Source organism: Simochromis diagramma, unplaced genomic scaffold, assembly GCF_900408965.1.
Source record: "Simochromis diagramma unplaced genomic scaffold, fSimDia1.1 OVJJ01000580.1, whole genome shotgun sequence".
In the NCBI taxonomy this organism is placed as follows: Eukaryota; Metazoa; Chordata; class Actinopteri; order Cichliformes; family Cichlidae; genus Simochromis; species Simochromis diagramma.
In genome coordinates, this window is record NW_024387396.1 from 103,887 (window position 1) to 121,013 (window position 17,127).

The 17,127-nt window shown below is 41.7% G+C and overlaps 1 protein-coding gene across 3 annotated transcripts in view; it reads left to right on the top strand.

The window, feature by feature from the left end:
* The first annotated feature begins 430 nt into the window (after positions 1 to 430).
* Positions 431 to 17,127, top strand: part of LOC120720372 (E3 ubiquitin-protein ligase TRIM21-like) — a 33,635-nt gene continuing 16,938 nt past the window's right edge. The window contains exons 1-2 of one of the 3 annotated variants that reach the window (XM_040010038.1): positions 431 to 524; positions 7,053 to 7,256. In XM_040010038.1, the coding sequence (XP_039865972.1) occupies positions 486 to 524; positions 7,053 to 7,256 (243 nt within the window). In that variant the 5' untranslated portion in view covers positions 431 to 485. Of the gene's footprint in view, positions 525 to 2,880; positions 3,250 to 7,052; positions 8,973 to 17,127 lie in introns of those variants that run through there. The other 2 variants (XM_040010037.1, XM_040010039.1) reach the window with 2 other exon arrangements.

Genomic DNA, 17,127 nt, shown 5'->3' on the forward strand with positions numbered 1-17,127 from the left:
AGAGCTACTTGGAAAGGCTGCCGTCACTCCAGCGCCATCTTGGATAAATGTGCTATATAAATAAAGTTGTATTCTCTTTGTTATTTCCTGTTCTCAGAAGGAGCATTGAGCTGTTCATAGACTGCATAAACTGCAGTATTAGCAAACTGCACATATAATTTATGTCCACTCAGGACTGTATGCTTGTCTTTTCACGTTCATATGTATATTTATATTTAGTCCCATGTCTCTGTATTCATCTGTTTATCTTAATAGTTTTGTTATCATATCTCTGTTTCTACACTGATTTTATATGTTGTTTCTTGTATATTTGCTGCTATGATAACTCAGTTTCCCTCTGAGATCAATAAAGTTTCTCTGATTCTGATGAAGACGAGTGTATTAGAAACAGCTCGTCCTTGTGGAGAAGCAGCAGCGTGACGAGCTGATGATGTTAACAGGGAAGTGGTGAAGCTGAAGGTATCACTCTGCTGTCGGTCTCCAACATGACAACATGCGGACTTCATCTGTCGCTCTGCTCCTCGGTGAGTCAAACCCTCCCTTCTTCAATTCTTTATCACAGCTCCAACACACACTAAAGGTCAAAGGTAAAGAGCCTATTTTCAGCAGCTGGAAGCTCTCGCTGATAGTTTCTCTCACATGAAATCTGTTCAGATCTGTTGGTTTTGTTTTCCTTAGTGAGAAGAAGTGATCACTACTTCTTTTGTTTATCTAAGGCTGGTTGTATCTGATATTTGTTTGTGTGTTTGGACACAAATCAAGTGGTGTATTTCCTGTAAGCACCTCATATTTAACTCGAGTGTATGAAGATACAGCAAATGACAGAAAACTGTTTCAACTGCATAAACTCTTTAAAATTTAGAAGTTTAACTCTGCGTTTCTCTGTCCTGTAATCTGGACTGACTCACAGAGCTGAAGCTTCATGTCGTGTCTGTAAGAGAGGAAAGTGACCTGTTTTCATCAAACATTAACCTTTACTCAGGAAACCACGGCTCCTAGCTGCATGTACCACATGTTCTCCTTATCTGCCTGTTGTAATCATCACTTCCTCTGTTCAGACCAGATTGACTGAGTCTAACTAAATGACTGAAGATAGTTGGTTTTTCAGAGTTAACGTCGGATTTTCCTCATTTTCTGTACGCTTTGTTCATTTTCTGATGGCGATTTAGACGAGCGGGACTCAAACGACTGTAATGTTTACTAAACAGATTTTTCAGGTCGCTCACTCAGCAGCTGATATTGCCAAAGTCGCCTAACTTTAATCCAGTGATCTCGGTGGTTTGATGGTTCATTAACTCTGATTGCTTTTTAAATGTCTCTTTTTTACTTAGCCAGTAAGAGCTGATTGGGCCTAACCTACCTTCGGCAGCACTGGCTATGGGAACCTGCTAATGTTGGGTTTAATGTTGTGATTAGTAGAATCCGTAGTTTTTTACTTACTGAACAACTACTTAGAAACCTGCAGACGTATCGATATAAAAGAATTAGGGCCTGCAAAACAAGCAGGTCAACCCCAGCAGTTTTAACTGGTCCTGATATAAAACTGCTAGGACAGGTTACTCTCTCCTGGGAAGTTGGCTGCAGCCATGCGGATTTCTGAATGGAAGAGATCCATGTACATGCCGATTTTTTAATCATCCAATGCATTAAAAAACAATAGTCATAAATAAAGTGTTTTGGTTTGTGATTCCTAAATAAACACACTAACACTAGCTACACGTTTTTAAAGGGTCCAAATCCAAGTTTCTAATTCAGTGACTCTGGTCTCCAGAGCTGAAAATAGGTTTGAGGTTCTTTTGAGAATTCTGAAGTTGGTTTAGTCTAAAATGCCTGAGTTGAGAGCAGGTTGGTGTAATTTCAGAATTTCTACCTAAAAAGAAATGAAAAGGAAAAATAGACCATTTTCCATCCCCAATATTTGAATCCATAACAATGGGAATATAACAGTTAATACTAAATGTTAAACATTATTGTGCAGCACATAAGATCAACAGAACACAGTGTGCTTTGAGGTAGGAGCCAAAAAGGGTGTAGTTTGTGGGTGTGATCACCCGTGTGTACACCTGTGAGCATGGACGCGCTTGTTTTTAAAAGGTTCCTTCATGTAATGATCTGCTAGAGGGTGTGGGGGGGCCACAGCCCCGTCCTCCAGGGCATGAAGCAGGTATGGAGGAGATCAAAACTCCAGACATCCAGAGGCCCCCAGAACACAAGAGACCAAGGAAGACCAACAGAGGGGCAGCCGCGCCACTGTCCCAATAAGAGCTGAGGAGAGTCCCAGATGAGGGCTCACTCAGCAGCCGCGGAGCAGAAGCCAGGGGGAGTTGCAGTGACGCGCCCGTGAGCTCCGCCGGCAGCCAGCTGTGCCTGAGTGACCGAGCCCCAGGCCGAGAGGCCGAGGGCACTCCACCCCCGAAGTGGCCCGAGCGAGCCCCAGGCTCCAGGCCCTGATAAGCAGCCGCCAAGGAGTGAGCCGGTGTGTACCTGGACGCCCATCCCCGGACACAAAGAACCACCAACGCACCGATGTCTGAGGGCGTCTGCCACTGGATATGAACTTTTTTCAAGACAGTGAATCTTGAAACCAGAGAAAAAATAGAGAGTTTTAACTTGTTCCATTGGCAGATTTTTTTCACTTATTTCAAGCTAAAATATTTATTAGAATTCAAATTTAGACAGAAACAAAGTGAATAATATTATTTTATTATCACGTTGATGCAGCACATGGTTCAGTTAGCTTTGTATAAACACGTGTTAGAAATGTTCTTCAATCAGCTCTTTTTACTCTCATTTCACAGCCAGTACTTTTTACTTTTACTTGAGTAAAGAAGTTGAATTAGTACTTGGAGTATTTTTAACAGTAGTACTTCTACTTCAGTACAGACTGTGTGTACTTTTACCACCTGTGTCTGAGACCTCCTTCAGGGTCCACCTGAAGCTCTCAGTCTGCTGTGGAAAAAGGAAATCCAGGTGAGTTTCTCCTGATCACCTGAGGCCGTCATTACTGTGTGAACCCACACACCACTCCTCACTCCTCCCACCCGCTGCACACAGTCACTGAGTACAGACCGGCTGATTCCTGTAAAGGGAGAGGCAGGAAGAGGCGGAGCAACAGCTGAAAAACAAGAAGCTCAACGTCATTTTGCAGAAGTGAAAGTGTGAGAGAGCAGCAGCAGAGCTGCAGTCGAGTCCTGTTTGTCTCTAAAAGAAGATTCACTGGAGTCCATCAGGTTTCTCTCAGCAACAGTGGTGAGTGCAGCTGATCACACTTCCTGCTTCTACACAAATCTTCACTCTGTTCACTTCATCAGGGTCTAGAGCGCCACCTCATTTCTCCATGGTGCCACTTAGGCTACGTCCACACTCGCCCGGATAGATTTGAAAACAGCGCTCCGCGTCCACACTAGTGTTTTCAGTCGTTTTCACAGAGTTGTGCGTCCACATTAAGACGGCTGAAAACGCTTACGTTCCAGTCCTGCGCATGCGTGAAACGCAAGACGATTCGACCGGTCTCATTTCTGTCTGCCGCTTATTCACTTTCCGGCTGTTTGAAACGTCGCGGCAAAAGGTGGAGGAAAAGCACCGAGTTTTAAAATGGACTAACAATGAGGTGGAGTTGTTGCTGCGAGTAACACAAAAGTACAAAGTTGCAAAAGCGAGAGAGAAATAAAGAACTTGAAGAAAAGCTCTGTGGAGCATGTGCAGACTGATATTCATCTTTAATAGGACTGTCAAAACTGCTGCTGTATAATGCTCTCCACTATCTTTGTTTAATTGGTCACATGACTGCATCACATGACTAACATGCATCATTGTTTTAGAAAGTCTCTGTTTTCACTGTTCACTGTGACACAAACGCACCGTCTCCAAATTATTTACTTTCCGGCTGTTTGAATCGTCGCAGCAGAGGTGAGCAGCGTGATAGGAGTGGATGTAGCTGTGGGTAATGAGAAAAGATGAAAAGAACGATTGATAACTTTTTCGTTAAGGCCGGTGCTCTGACACGGAGCCATCAACCTCTCAGTGTCTAACACTGGTCTGCAGACGGCATCAGATAATGAGCCACATTAGATGGACTCTGAGCCCACTGACAGTAAAAGGGTGAAGTGTAGACATTTGGAAGAGAGCGGCCTGACCAGTTTCTCTGACTATGATACTGTAAAGCTGACAACATGATGCATTTACTGTGGTGAGTGTGCAAAGACCATGGCAGGTGTTGTGCCAAGGTAGGGATCCCCAACAGGATCTGTTTCCCTGCGTCAGGAACATCGGCTGGGCAGGGAAAGCGGACCCAACGCACTCCGCCTCCATCACGACCAACTAGACGTGGAAGGAGTGATGTTTTAGTGACAACATGAAAGATGAGTGTGACCGTTCAGTTTGTGGGTTACAACAGAAAATTATACATTTATTGTTCTCGTGTGTTATCGGACGGGATCATTTTAACAAACCGAGGACATTTTCCTGATAATTATCTGTATCCTCCTGTAACTTTACTGTTTAAAGAGCTAAAACCTCCAACATTTCAGGATCAATAAGTCCTTATAAGACGTGTTTGTGAGCTAAAAATCAAGAATGTGGGATACTGTTTGTCTGTGTCAGCCAAACAACTTCACATCTTTGTAACGACTGTTAAAAAGATGTTCATCCTGTTGATCCTGTTCATCTGGACGCTGCACTGTACAGCAGACACGACGTTGTTCAGTTTGTGTTTGAGATGAACCAGTTTGTCTCTGAATGTGTTGCTCGGTCTCCACCAGTTACTCTGACAACTGAAGGTTCAAGATTTTTATTTTGACATTTGCACACAGGACCAAGAGTCCATGCACAGTGGAATACTTGTGCAGAGCTTTCCAAGTCAAATCACACTTTAACGATATAAAGACAGAAAAAGCAGAAGGATAGAAATGAAGTCCGGAGTAGGGTAGTCGTACTATTTTCTATATACAAAGAAAAAGAAGAAAATGTACAGACAGTGTGTAGTTCTCTACCTCTTATCACACTCACAGTATTGCACATTTGTTGCACAGATCTGTTTCACAAGTCTGTTGTGAGTGTATTGCCCGATGGTCAGTGAACCGATGATACATTCAAAGTGAGGTTAAGTAGTGCTGTGTTATTTTAAGTGTTCCGTGTGTTTTTGTTTGCCGTCAGTCTGACAGTTGTGGGGAAGAAGCTGTTGAAGAATCGTGTTCTGTGTGTGATGCTGCTGTCCGCTCTGTTGTGTCTGAGATTGTATGTGCAGCTTTGTATGTGCAGGTCCATGGATGCAAGTGTTGTTCCCATAATCCTCTCTGCAGACTTTATGACTCTTTGCAGAGCCTTCCTCTCTGTCTGTGTAGTGTTTCCATACCAGACAGTGATGCCTGCGGTGAGGATGCTGTCTATCAGTCCTCTGCAGGCCTGGGTGAGAGGGTGGTGGTTCATGCCAGCTTTCCTGAGCAGTCGAATGAAATAAAGCCTTTGCTGGGCTTTTTTCACAGTTGCTGTAGTGTTGAGAGTCCAGCTCAGGTCTGATGTAACCTGCAGTCCCAGGAATCTGTGGCTGTTTGCCCTCTCCACCTCCGTCCCTTTGACGATAAGAGGTTGCAGGGGAGGGAGTTCTTCCAAAAGTGCAGTCTTCATTCCTTGGTCCGTGTTGAGGATGAGGTGAAGAAGCTTCTGTGATGAGTAGAAACTTAAAGAAGTCCAGACGCTTTTCTCTCCAAGCTCCTCAGACTACTGACGCTTCACTCAAAAAAATAATTCATTGGATGAACGTAATTTTATCTTGCCACTTATATTCCATCTAAACAAATCATGTTATATTAATCCATCTTGATTGTGTTGTGTCAACACGATACATATGTGTAGGTTTAACATAATATTAACATTAACATTCAATTAATTTGACTTTTGTTCAATCAACATGTTTGCACCACGTTAGTCTAATTAAATTTATGTAAATCCATCTTATCTTGTTTAAACACTTTGGCACATCAAAAATCAGTCTTGTTACATGAACTAGTAAAATATTTGTTTGTTACACCAATGATAATCTTGTTGAATGAATGAAATGTAACTTATGTCTGTAGTACATGTTGTATTCATATTACATTATGTTCAACCAAAAAAAAAAATCAATGGATTTACAGCAACTTCCAATCCACCCATCTTCTTAGCTTTATCTGGGCTGCGGAAGTAATAGGGCAAGAGGGACAGGGTACATCCTGGACAGGTCGCCAGTCAATCATACAGAGACAAACAATCATTTGCACTTTAACACCTTTGGGCAATTTAGAATAACCAGTTACCCTTACAACTGCATGACTTTTAACTGTGGAGGAAACCAGAGTACGCAGAGAGAACCCACTGCAAACTTCGCCACATTGTGGATTTGAACCCAGGATCTTCTTGCTCTGAGGCAACAGCACGAACCACCATGGCATCAATCTGTCAATACAGACTTAACAAAAGTAGGGAAGCTTGATGATGCTTTATGTTGTTGTTCTTGACAAGTTAAACCATAAGAAATAGTAACAGCATACACGTGGTGTGGTTGTCTTCCTCTTGTAACCCCACTGATTTTCCTGTGGTTTGACATCTAATGTGATCTTGTGAATTTCGTGACTCGACCCCCAAAATCAAATTGGGTGGTTGTTACATGCGTAAGATCCAAACTTGTAATTTGAACTAAATAATTCCATGTTTCTATGGTGAACGTAATTAAATCATGTAGCATCTGCATGAAATTCAGCAACTTAATTTGTTCTTGTTGAGATGACATCATACAAACTAGTAAGAGCGGTTAGTTGCCTGGATCCAGCCACTCTTACTAGATTGTATGATGTCATCTCAACAAGAACAAATTAAGTTGCTGAATTTCATGCAGATGCTACATGATTTAATTACGTTCACCATAGAAACATGGAATTATTTAGTTCAAATTACAAGTTTGGATCTTATGCATGTAACAACCACCCAATTTCATTTTTTTGAGTGTTGTTTCTCTCTTTGTAAAATGAAATTTAAAGAGAATTTTGAATCAAATGTTTCTTTTCTTTCTCCCTCAGAGTGCAGACATGTCTGCTGCCAGCAATCTGCGATCTGAAGATCAGTTTCTGTGCTCCATCTGTCTGGATGTGTTCACTGATCCAGTCTCTACACCATGTGGACACAACTTCTGCAAAACCTGCATCAGTCAGCACTGGGACATGAATCAGAGCTGTCAGTGTCCCATGTGTAAAGAGACTTTCTACACTCGACCTCAGCTGAAGATCAACACTTTGTTCTCTGAGATGGTTGCTCAGTTCAGACATGAAGCTCAGCAGAAAGCCAGCAGCAGCAGCTCAGAGCAACAAGCTGCCAAACCAGGAGAAGTTCCCTGTGACGTCTGCACTGGAACCAGACTGAAGGCCCTGAAGTCCTGCCTGGTGTGTCAGACCTCCTACTGCCAGACTCACCTGGAGCCTCATCTGACAGTGAAACGTCTGAAAAGACATCAGCTGGTTGACGCTGTGGAGAACCTGGAAGGCAGGATGTGCACGAAGCACGATAAACTCCTGGAGCTGTTCTGTAAGACCAACCAGACATGTGTCTGCATGCTCTGCCCTGTTTTAGACCACAAGAACCACGAGTTTGTTCCTCTGAGAGAAGAATATGAAGGAAAGAAGGCAGAGCTGGAGAAGACAGAGGCTGAGATTCAGCAGATGATCCAGAAGAGACGACTGAAGATTCAGGAGATCACAGAGTCGGTGAAGATGAGTAAAGATGCTGCAGACAGACAGAAAGCACAAGGTGTTCAGGTCTTCACGGCTCTGATGGAGTCTGTTGAGAGACGCCTGAAGGAGCTCATGAAGGAGATCGAAGACAAACAGGAAGCTACAGAGAAACAGGCTGAAGGTCTCATCAAAGATCTGGAACAGGAAATCTCTGAGCTGATGGAGAGAAGCTCTGAGGTGGAGCAGCTCTCACGCTCTGAAGACCACCTCCACCTCCTCCAAAGCTTCTCCTCCCTGAAAGCTGCTCCACCCAGCAAGGACTGGACAGAGGTCAGAGTTCATCCACCATCATATGAGGGGACTGTGGGGAGAGCTGTGGCTCAGCTGGAGGAGACAGTCTGGAAACCCATGAAGAAGAAGCTGTTAGAGGCTGAGCTGCAGAGGGTGCAGCAGCATGAGGTGGATGTGACTCTGGATCCTGATACAGCTCATCCTGAACTCATCCTGTCTGATGATGGAAAACAAGTTTATCCTAGTGATGTGAGGAAGAATCTTCCAGACAACCCAGAGAGATTTTCTCAGTGTCATTGTGTTTTAGGAGAGCAGAGTTTCTCTTCAGGCAGATTTTACTTTGAGGTTCAGGTTAAAGGAAAGACTGCCTGGACTTTAGGAGTGGCCACAGAGTCGATCAACAGGAAGGGAAAAATCACACTGAGACCTCAGAATGGTTTCTGGACTGTAGTGCTGAGAAATGGAAATGAGTACAAAGCTCGTGCTGGTCCTTCAGTCCGTCTCTGTCTTCATCCTGGTCCTGAGAAGGTGGGGGTGTTTGTGGATTATGAGGAGGGTCTGGTCTCCTTTTATGATGTAGGTGCTGCAGCTCTGATCTACTCCTTTACTGGCTGCTCCTTCACTCACAAACTCCACCCATACTTCAATCCCTGTATGAATGATGGAGGTAAAAACTCTGCACCTCTGATCATCTGTCCTGTCAATCAAACTGATCAACGACTGATTTTATTGGATGAATGATTGATTTTTCTTGAAGGGAACAAATGAACATATTGAGTGTAAATCCTCTACAGTCTCCATGTTTCTATAGAATCTGATCATCAGGACTCTGATTCACACTTTGATTCTCATGGAGTTTGATTTGAACAGAAGAAAAGTTGAATCAGGAAATGTTCCCACTGATGGAGACTCGAGCTGAAGAGCAAATATCAGAGAACAAATGTCCAAAAGCTTCATTTACAATAAAGTTTGTTTAATGCTTTGAGTGAATCCAGACTCATGTGTGGCTGTTATACGGAGCATCAGAGTCCAGCTGAGTTATGTTGGATACAAACTGCTTATTTTGGCTCTGTGAGGAGTTTTGTTCACTGAAAACTGATGAGACGGATAATATTCAAAGAACTCTGTAGAGATTCATGCATCCATGTTCTCCACCTGCAGGTGTGGAGGAGAAAGGTGGAGCACAGACTGCTGCATCCTTCCAGTCACATCATTTTGATGATTATATTTCCATGTTGTGATGATTTGGGTTAAAGACAAACAGAGTTGAACGGCTGCAGTCACAGCATGAAGACGATGCTGAAGCTGAGCTGTCAGTGAACGTGTTTCACACACAATAATTTGAGGTCTCTACCAGTGTCTACAGTGGTTTTAAACATACAATCTACTGAAACATGTTTTTCTTTATGCTGTACAAACTATTTGATCACAACATCTTTGCTTTTTTCCTCCAATCGTTTATTCTGATTATTTTATTTAGTTTAACTAACAAAAGCTTAAAATTTAACTCTTAACCTGATTTAAACGTTTAAATCAAGTAACGCGTTACTGCCCATCTCTGCTCCTGACACAACAGTATCACTACAGGTTTTGACAAAAGTCCAGCTGGAATTAGCGATGGGATTTCCGGCTCTTTTTAGAGAACCGTCTCGCTCGGCTCACTAAAAAGAGCCGGCTCTTTCGGCTCCCAAGCGGCTCTTCAGGTTGTTTTCTTGCTTTAATTAATTTATTATTAACAACAATACAAAATTATGCACAAAAGGGATTACTAATGTAAAAAAAACCCTGTGGTTTTATTTATATATGTTTATATATAAATATATACGCTGGCCCCTAGAGACAAAGTGTCACAATGTTTGAAACAGACTCACGCACAGACCAGGTATCCTTGGTAAAGAGAGAGTGCGTTTATTTACAGTGAGACACCAGGTGAGAATATATATACAGTGTGGCGGGGGAAAGGGTCCAGGGTCCGGGGGGAAGCAGGGATTAATCCCATACATGCTCTCAGTGGGTTCCAAACACACACACACTCGCTCGGGTCCAGGGCAGATCTATATACACACAGAGAAAGATGTCCAGGTTAGGGATAGTCTCAAACTCACAGATACAGGTTCAGGTCCGCCGTCATAAATAGTGCTCCAAATCAGCTGGGATCGGCTGCAGGTGTGACGGTGAGCACAGGTGCGTGGGCCAGGGGCGGGAGCCCGTAATGAGCACCGCCCCAGCAGAGGAGAGAGAGCGCAAAGGAAAAAAAAACAAACAAAACATGTTGCCAAACACAGAGTGAGCCAGCGAGGCACGAGGACCACGACACAAAGCAAACTCCAAAACACATTTCTAGCTTTAACTGAACTTCCAAACAGAGCAGATCACTTAAATTACACAATAGAAAGCATGTGTGTATTGTTTGTGAATTTATACTAGTGATGTTCGATTCGTGAACGAATCGTTCAATACTTCAGAATCACTTTACTGACTCGTGAATGATTCACAAGCCCAACTGACTCACTGACTCATCCCTGTTGCTGTTAGCAAACTAACATATATTTCTAATAGTAGAAATATAGTACTCTAATAGTACTCACCCCCTCCCTTCCTGTGCTGAATCGTAAGCAGTGTTGGGACTAACGCGTTATTAAGTAACGCGTTACAGTAACTACGTTATTATTGTGGTAACGAGCACGGTAACTAGTTATTATGCCAAAACCGGGAACGCGTTAGTCGTTACTGGGATTTAGATAGGCTCGTTATTTGTTACTTCGTGTGGTGGCTATCGCGGAGCTTCCACAGATTCAGGAACATTAGCAAGTGGTGGAGGCAGCAGGTGGATGAAGGAAAAGGGAGGCAAGAGGAGAGACCCGAAGCGGCCGCCGGTCCGAGTGTGAACTGAACTTCAGGTAAGAAGTTATAACCTGCAGTCCATCTGGGTCAGATATGAACCAAGTTTAGTTGGAGTTTATTTTCGTTATGTTGACTTTTCCGTACTGCGTGCTAGCTAGCATGACGGAGTTTCTATACAGCTGGGTGGTGCTATGTTACTGATGTTGAACTTTATTTTGTTCATAGGTTAATTATTAGAGTTGCCAACCGTCCCGTAAAAAACAGAATCGTCTGGTATTCAGAGAAAATATTACTTTTCGTCTTGAGGTGAAAAGGAACAGTTTGCCCCGGACTTCAGCTACAATGAAAAAGACACAAAGCTGGAGTTATTCTGTGTTTACGCTGCACAGCTGCCTCTTCTCCTCTCATTCTCTGCCCCTCCCTCTCCTGTTGCTACTTCAATCATGAAACTGATCAATGATCAGCTGATCGGCTTTTCTCTCTTGTTTGTTTATCGCCCACTTTGCGCCAGAAAGAGGAAACCAGCGGATGTCGCGCTAAACAACAGCAGCGCGTTTAAGCTTGATCAGCTGTTGTTAGAATTTATTTAATATTAATTTCTAGTATCAGCTGATGTTTGCTGGAGCCACAGCTGTAAAGCTGCTGGTCATGATATGGTTTGGATATGTGGTGAGAGGGAAACATGAAGATGAAACCAGGAGATGTTCTTACTGGATCATCAAAGCTGAACAGGTGATGGAGAAACAGGTTTACCTTTTAGGTGACATGAATGAGTTGAAGGGAAGTTATGAACTGTTTCTGAGAGACAAATAACACCAGGATCCTTTTCTAAGTAGCTGACAGCTGGTAACTGTGGAGGGGCGGGTCTAGCAAAGTGTTGCCAGGGGGGCAGGTAGGGCATTAACGGGGAGAGGGGGGCACAAGGAAATACTTTCTTATTCTCATTTAAAATGTCTCACTTTTAAAAAAATAATTATCTGAATCTTGCAACAAACAATTGATAGATTGATGCATATATACCATCAGAACAGTGTACATCACTGTCACAACAGTGTTTGTTTTCATTCAAAGGCTTTATGATTTTTCCTATAATGGTGGGCCGGTCTCTAGTCAAAATGCCCGGGCCAATTTTCTGTCCCAGTCCAGCCCTGTATGCAGCTCATCTGCAGTCTGGTGTTACCTACATCTTCCTACTCAGAAGGCAGAATTTCAGAGTTCTGAGTACAATCGAAAGCACCACGACTGCAGTTTTTGTGTTGAGTGTAACATGACGCTGTGACGTAGGCTAGAATCATGGCAGCAGTCAACGACGGTCCAGGCGTGGGATTTCTCTCGTGGAAATATGCACATTATCTTTTCCTTTCTATTGGTAGGTGGCACAGTGCACTGTGGCAAGTAAGCAAACTAGAAGACTGGCAAAGTTATGGAAGAAACACATTAACAAGAGAATTCTGAGTAAAACCAAAGTTACTTTCCCTAGTAACTAGTTACTCTGAAAGTAACAAGTAACTTGAAGTAACTGAGTTACTTTAAATTAGTAACTTAGTTACATTACTAGTTACTCCTATCAAAAGTAACTTACCCAACACTGATCGTAAGCATAAGCGAATCACTCAGGACTTGCTCATATATATTCAAATAATTTTAAAAAATGTTCATTTACCTGTTACTACCACACACCAAATCCGGTCGTTGGTACTTCCTGGCTTGTGTAGCCACTAGGTAACAAAACATCAACACTGCCCCCTAGCATCCTGGAGCACTTCTTATGTACGTGCTTCGGAGTTTGTATGTGCTTTGTCTGTAGGGGCCACCATAAATATACTTTTTTATTCACTCCACATAAAATGTAATAAATAAATCATATAATACAAAAAACAACTAGTCACAGTTCAACTTTTAACTATTTAATAATATGAAATATAATATGAAAACAAAAAGAACATGCATATTCTGTGTCATATCGGCCTGCATGAATAAACTTTCTGAATCCTTTATCATCTGCAACTGGATCCACGGCTCGCGATAAGGATCCGGCTCGTGTCGTTCACTTCAAAGAGTCGGCTCTGAGAGTTTCCTTCGCGACCGACACATCACTAGCTGGGATAACCACATTTACTCAGGGCCTTCTTGATGTGATGTTCCTCCTGGCCGCTGTGTCTGTGGGGATGGTGTTCGCTCTGTGTTGTAGCGTCCTGATGACTCCCAGTTTGTGCTCCATGCTGGCAGACGTCTTCGGTTTAGAATCTTTTATTATTTGTCTCTTGACAAGACACAAATGAAAAACTACAGGCCGATCTCAAATCTCCCATTTTTAAGTAAGATCATTGAAAAAGCAGTTTCTCAACAGCTCAGTTACTTCTTAAAACAGAATAACTGCTACGATGCCTTCCAGTCAGGTTTTAGACAGAACCACAGCACTGAAACCGCTCTGACAAAAGTGTTTAATGACATATGTCTGAACACAGACAGTGGAAAAATGTCAGTCCTAGTTTTACTGGATCTCAGTGCAGCATTTGATACAGTTGACCACAACATATTACTCAAACGACTGGAGAACTGGACAGGTCTTTCAGGAACTGTACTAAACTGGTTCAAAACATACTTAGAAAACAGGAAATACTTTGTATCAATAGGTAACTTCACATCTGAGCAGACAAGTATCACATGTGGAGTTCCCCAAGGTTCCATCTTGGGACCCCCTCTGTTTAACATTTACATGCTCCCACTGGCACAGATTATAAAGAACAACAAAATAAACTACCACAGCTATGCAGATGACACACAAATATATATCACAATGTCACCAGGAGACCGAGGTCCTGTACAGGCTCTTGGTAAATGCATTGAGGAAATTAATGACTGGTTGTGCCACAATTTTCTCCAACTAAACAAAAACAAACTGAGGTAATAGTCTTTGGCGCCAAAGAAAAACGATTACAGGTCACCAGAGAACTTCAATCTATACATCTAAAAACCACAAACCAGGCGAGAAATTTGGGTGTAGTGATGGATGCAGACCTAAACTTAGAAAAACACATTAAGACAATAACAAAATCAGCTTACTATCACCTCAAGAATATTTCAAGGATAAAAGATCTGATGTCTCAACAGGACCTGGAAAAACTAGTCCATGCATTCATCTTTAGTAGGCTTGATTACTGTAACAGCATCTTTACAGGTCTACCTAAAAAATCAGTCAGACAACTACAGCTCATTCAGAACTCTGCTGCTCGAGTCCTCACTAAGACCAAAAAAGTGGACCACATCAGTCCAGCTCTGAGGTCTTTACACTGGCTGCCTGTCCGTCAGAGGATAGACTTTAAAGTCCTGATGCTGGTCTATAAAGCTCTGAATGGTTTAGGACCAAAATACATCAGTGACCTCCTGACCCAGTATGAACCTTCCAGATCCCTCAGGTCATCTGGATCCGGTCTTTTATCAGTTCCCAGAGTCAGAACCAGACACGGAGAAGCTGCATTCAGCTTTTATGCTCCTTATATCTGGAACAAACTCCCAGAAAGCCTCAGATCAGCTGAAACACTCAGTTTATTTAAATCCAGGTTGAAGACTCACCTGTTCTCAGCTGCATTTGAATAAAGCACCAAATCCACACTTTTAAGCTTAAATTTCAAAACTTACATTAACTACTGATCTTATCTATTTCTGATTTTATCTGTTTTGATTTTATATACTGTTTTGTTTGTTTGTTAAGCTTAAATTTCAAAACTTACATTAACTACTGATTTTATCTACTGTTCTGATTTTATCTGTTTTGATTTTATATACTGTTTTGTTTGTTTGTTTGTTTGTTAAGTGGGTTTAGAGCTCTGGGTAGCTCCCCAGCTGGGTCTAGACTGGGTCTAGAGAGTATTTTAAATTCAGGGAATTTAAAATAGAAAGTAGCTCGTCCACAGAAGGACTGGTAGCTCCCCTTACGATAAGGGTTCAGATCGCGCAAACAGGTGTGAAATGTGTGTGTTTAGTTAGTTTGTTTGTTTTAATCAATTTTAAATCATGCTTTTTATTTGTTTTTGTTTCTAATGTCTCTGTAAAGCACTTTGAATCACCTTGTTGTTGAATTGTGCTATACAAATAAATTTGCCTTGCCTTGCCTTGCCTTGTTTAAATCCTCGTCTTTCTCATTCCTGCAGAAAGGACGCTGTCATCAAGTCTGAGTCAAGTCACCTATCAGGATATGAACTTCAGACAATCAGCCAATAAAATTACAGATACACACTCACATGTTGTTTTCTCCAGTCTGAGGACACTGCAGGTACACATTCAGCTGTTATCCAACAAGCTGTTGCTTCACAAAATATGACTATAACCCTTTGTCCACTGTGGATCCTTGTGATAATTTCTTTGCTCCTCTATTCTTCTTGTCTTTTCATCTCCTGGATTCTCTTTTAACCATCTACTCATTCTCGTTCTCTTGTGCATCAGGGCTGAGTTACTGATGGAGTTTCCCAGATCAAATTTAAAGGAGGATGGGAAGAAGAGGATTTTCTCTCTGCCAGTCCCGTCAGCTCCCTGCTAAGATTTAGAGCTTGTCCTGTTTTTCAGTATGAAGGCCCTGGTCATCTGTTTTTCTTGCCATTGCTTAAAAAGTGTACATTCTGCATCCAAATGTCCAGCTGCCTTCAACTTTGATGTTTGTCTTGGCCAAAAATAAGCCTTTAGTTTATTCCTTTGTTTAAATAAAAATCTCTTGCTGATAAACTGAACTCTGGCTGTGGCGTCAGAGAAGCGCTATATAAGTGCTACATAAGAACCAGTCCTTCTACCATTTACTAAAAGCAGGCTTTTGCCAGAGATGCAAAGGGATTTGTAAAGAATTAATTTTTAGTGTACTATATTTCAGGCAGTTGTTGCATGGAAGTGGCTGTTACTGAAAGTCCAGCACAGCCTTGTAGTGACAGCCAGTGATTGGCATTTTGAAATGATAATAATAGCATAATGATTTAAAATTCCAGGTTCCTAATGAAGGTCTTGCAGATAAACACACAGCAAATTCAAAAATGTTAAATGTTTTGGTGTTAATAGTCTTCTTGCAAAAGTAGAGTTAATTTTACTCTAAGCAGAGTCACATTCTTTTAATGTAACTCTGAGGTGTAAAATGATAGTAGTTAAAATCGAGTGTTAAAAATGAGTGTTTCTCTGTCAAATCTGGAGGTGTTACAATGGAAACATTAACTCTCGACCTCTTAACTCTGAACTCCTACGGGGGCTATGACACCAATAGAGTAAATTCACAGACTCCGCCCCCAGCACGGCTCCAATCGAAGCTGAAGTGAAGCCGTTTCAGAACATTTTGCTCTACATATTTGAGTTGTTTGCCATGCTTGGTAAGTCATTTTTTCAAAGATTGTTTCAATTATTATTATGAGCTTTTACTTCTGTGGCTCTTTGGAGTTGAGACAAAGCTGTGTGAAAGGCATTAGCCATGTTGCTCGCTGATAGCATAATATTCTGTTTTAGCTAGCTGAAAGGTATTGTTTGCGGGCAAATACCACAGCCTTGAAAAAGTTTGCATGTGAATTTTCAGTCAAACTTTTGGTCAAACACACCTAAAACAATGTGTAGAATGTGAAATGTTGGTATAATGGTGCTACTTGAAGCCTGAAAACGATCGCCCATAAAAAAAAACACGAGCAAACAGCAGTAGCTGACGTCCTGACTGGGTTCTATGTTAGCATAGATCCCTCCAGAGTTTTGTGCACACGGTTTAGGTAAAAATGAAAAAGGTTGAGGTTTTACATTTAGTTCAGTATTACCTGTTGCCTGTGTCCTTGTCTTTTGGGAAAATACTTTACACAAGTAATGGCTCAAAGAGGATTCCTTTTTTTTTACTGTGCTGCAATTGTTTACTGGATTATTTGTGCCATTAATTAGTGTCAACTAATTTTTATTCAATCTCCGCACAGGATATGCTTGTGAAGATGGAATATGGGGGAGAGCAGAGGTGCGTTGAAGTTCCACAAAGGGATGAATGAAGGACATGCATATTGTATTGAAGAAATAAGTGATGAGAATGCTGTTATTTGCATTTACCATGTCAGACCTTTTGATAAACAAAATTCTAATGAAAGTGAGAACATGTATACTGTTACATCTTTCAGAAAATGTTTTGAAATTGTGGTGCGCAGTTCAGAATAAATGTTTTTCAAAAACCATTGCATCTTTTTAGTAAATGTTTATTTCCAAAAGAAATTTCTAGAAGTTCAGAACAGTAAAATTCCCGCTTTTTAGAATGAATTAGAAGATAACTCTTACGTAGTTAAACTAAAAT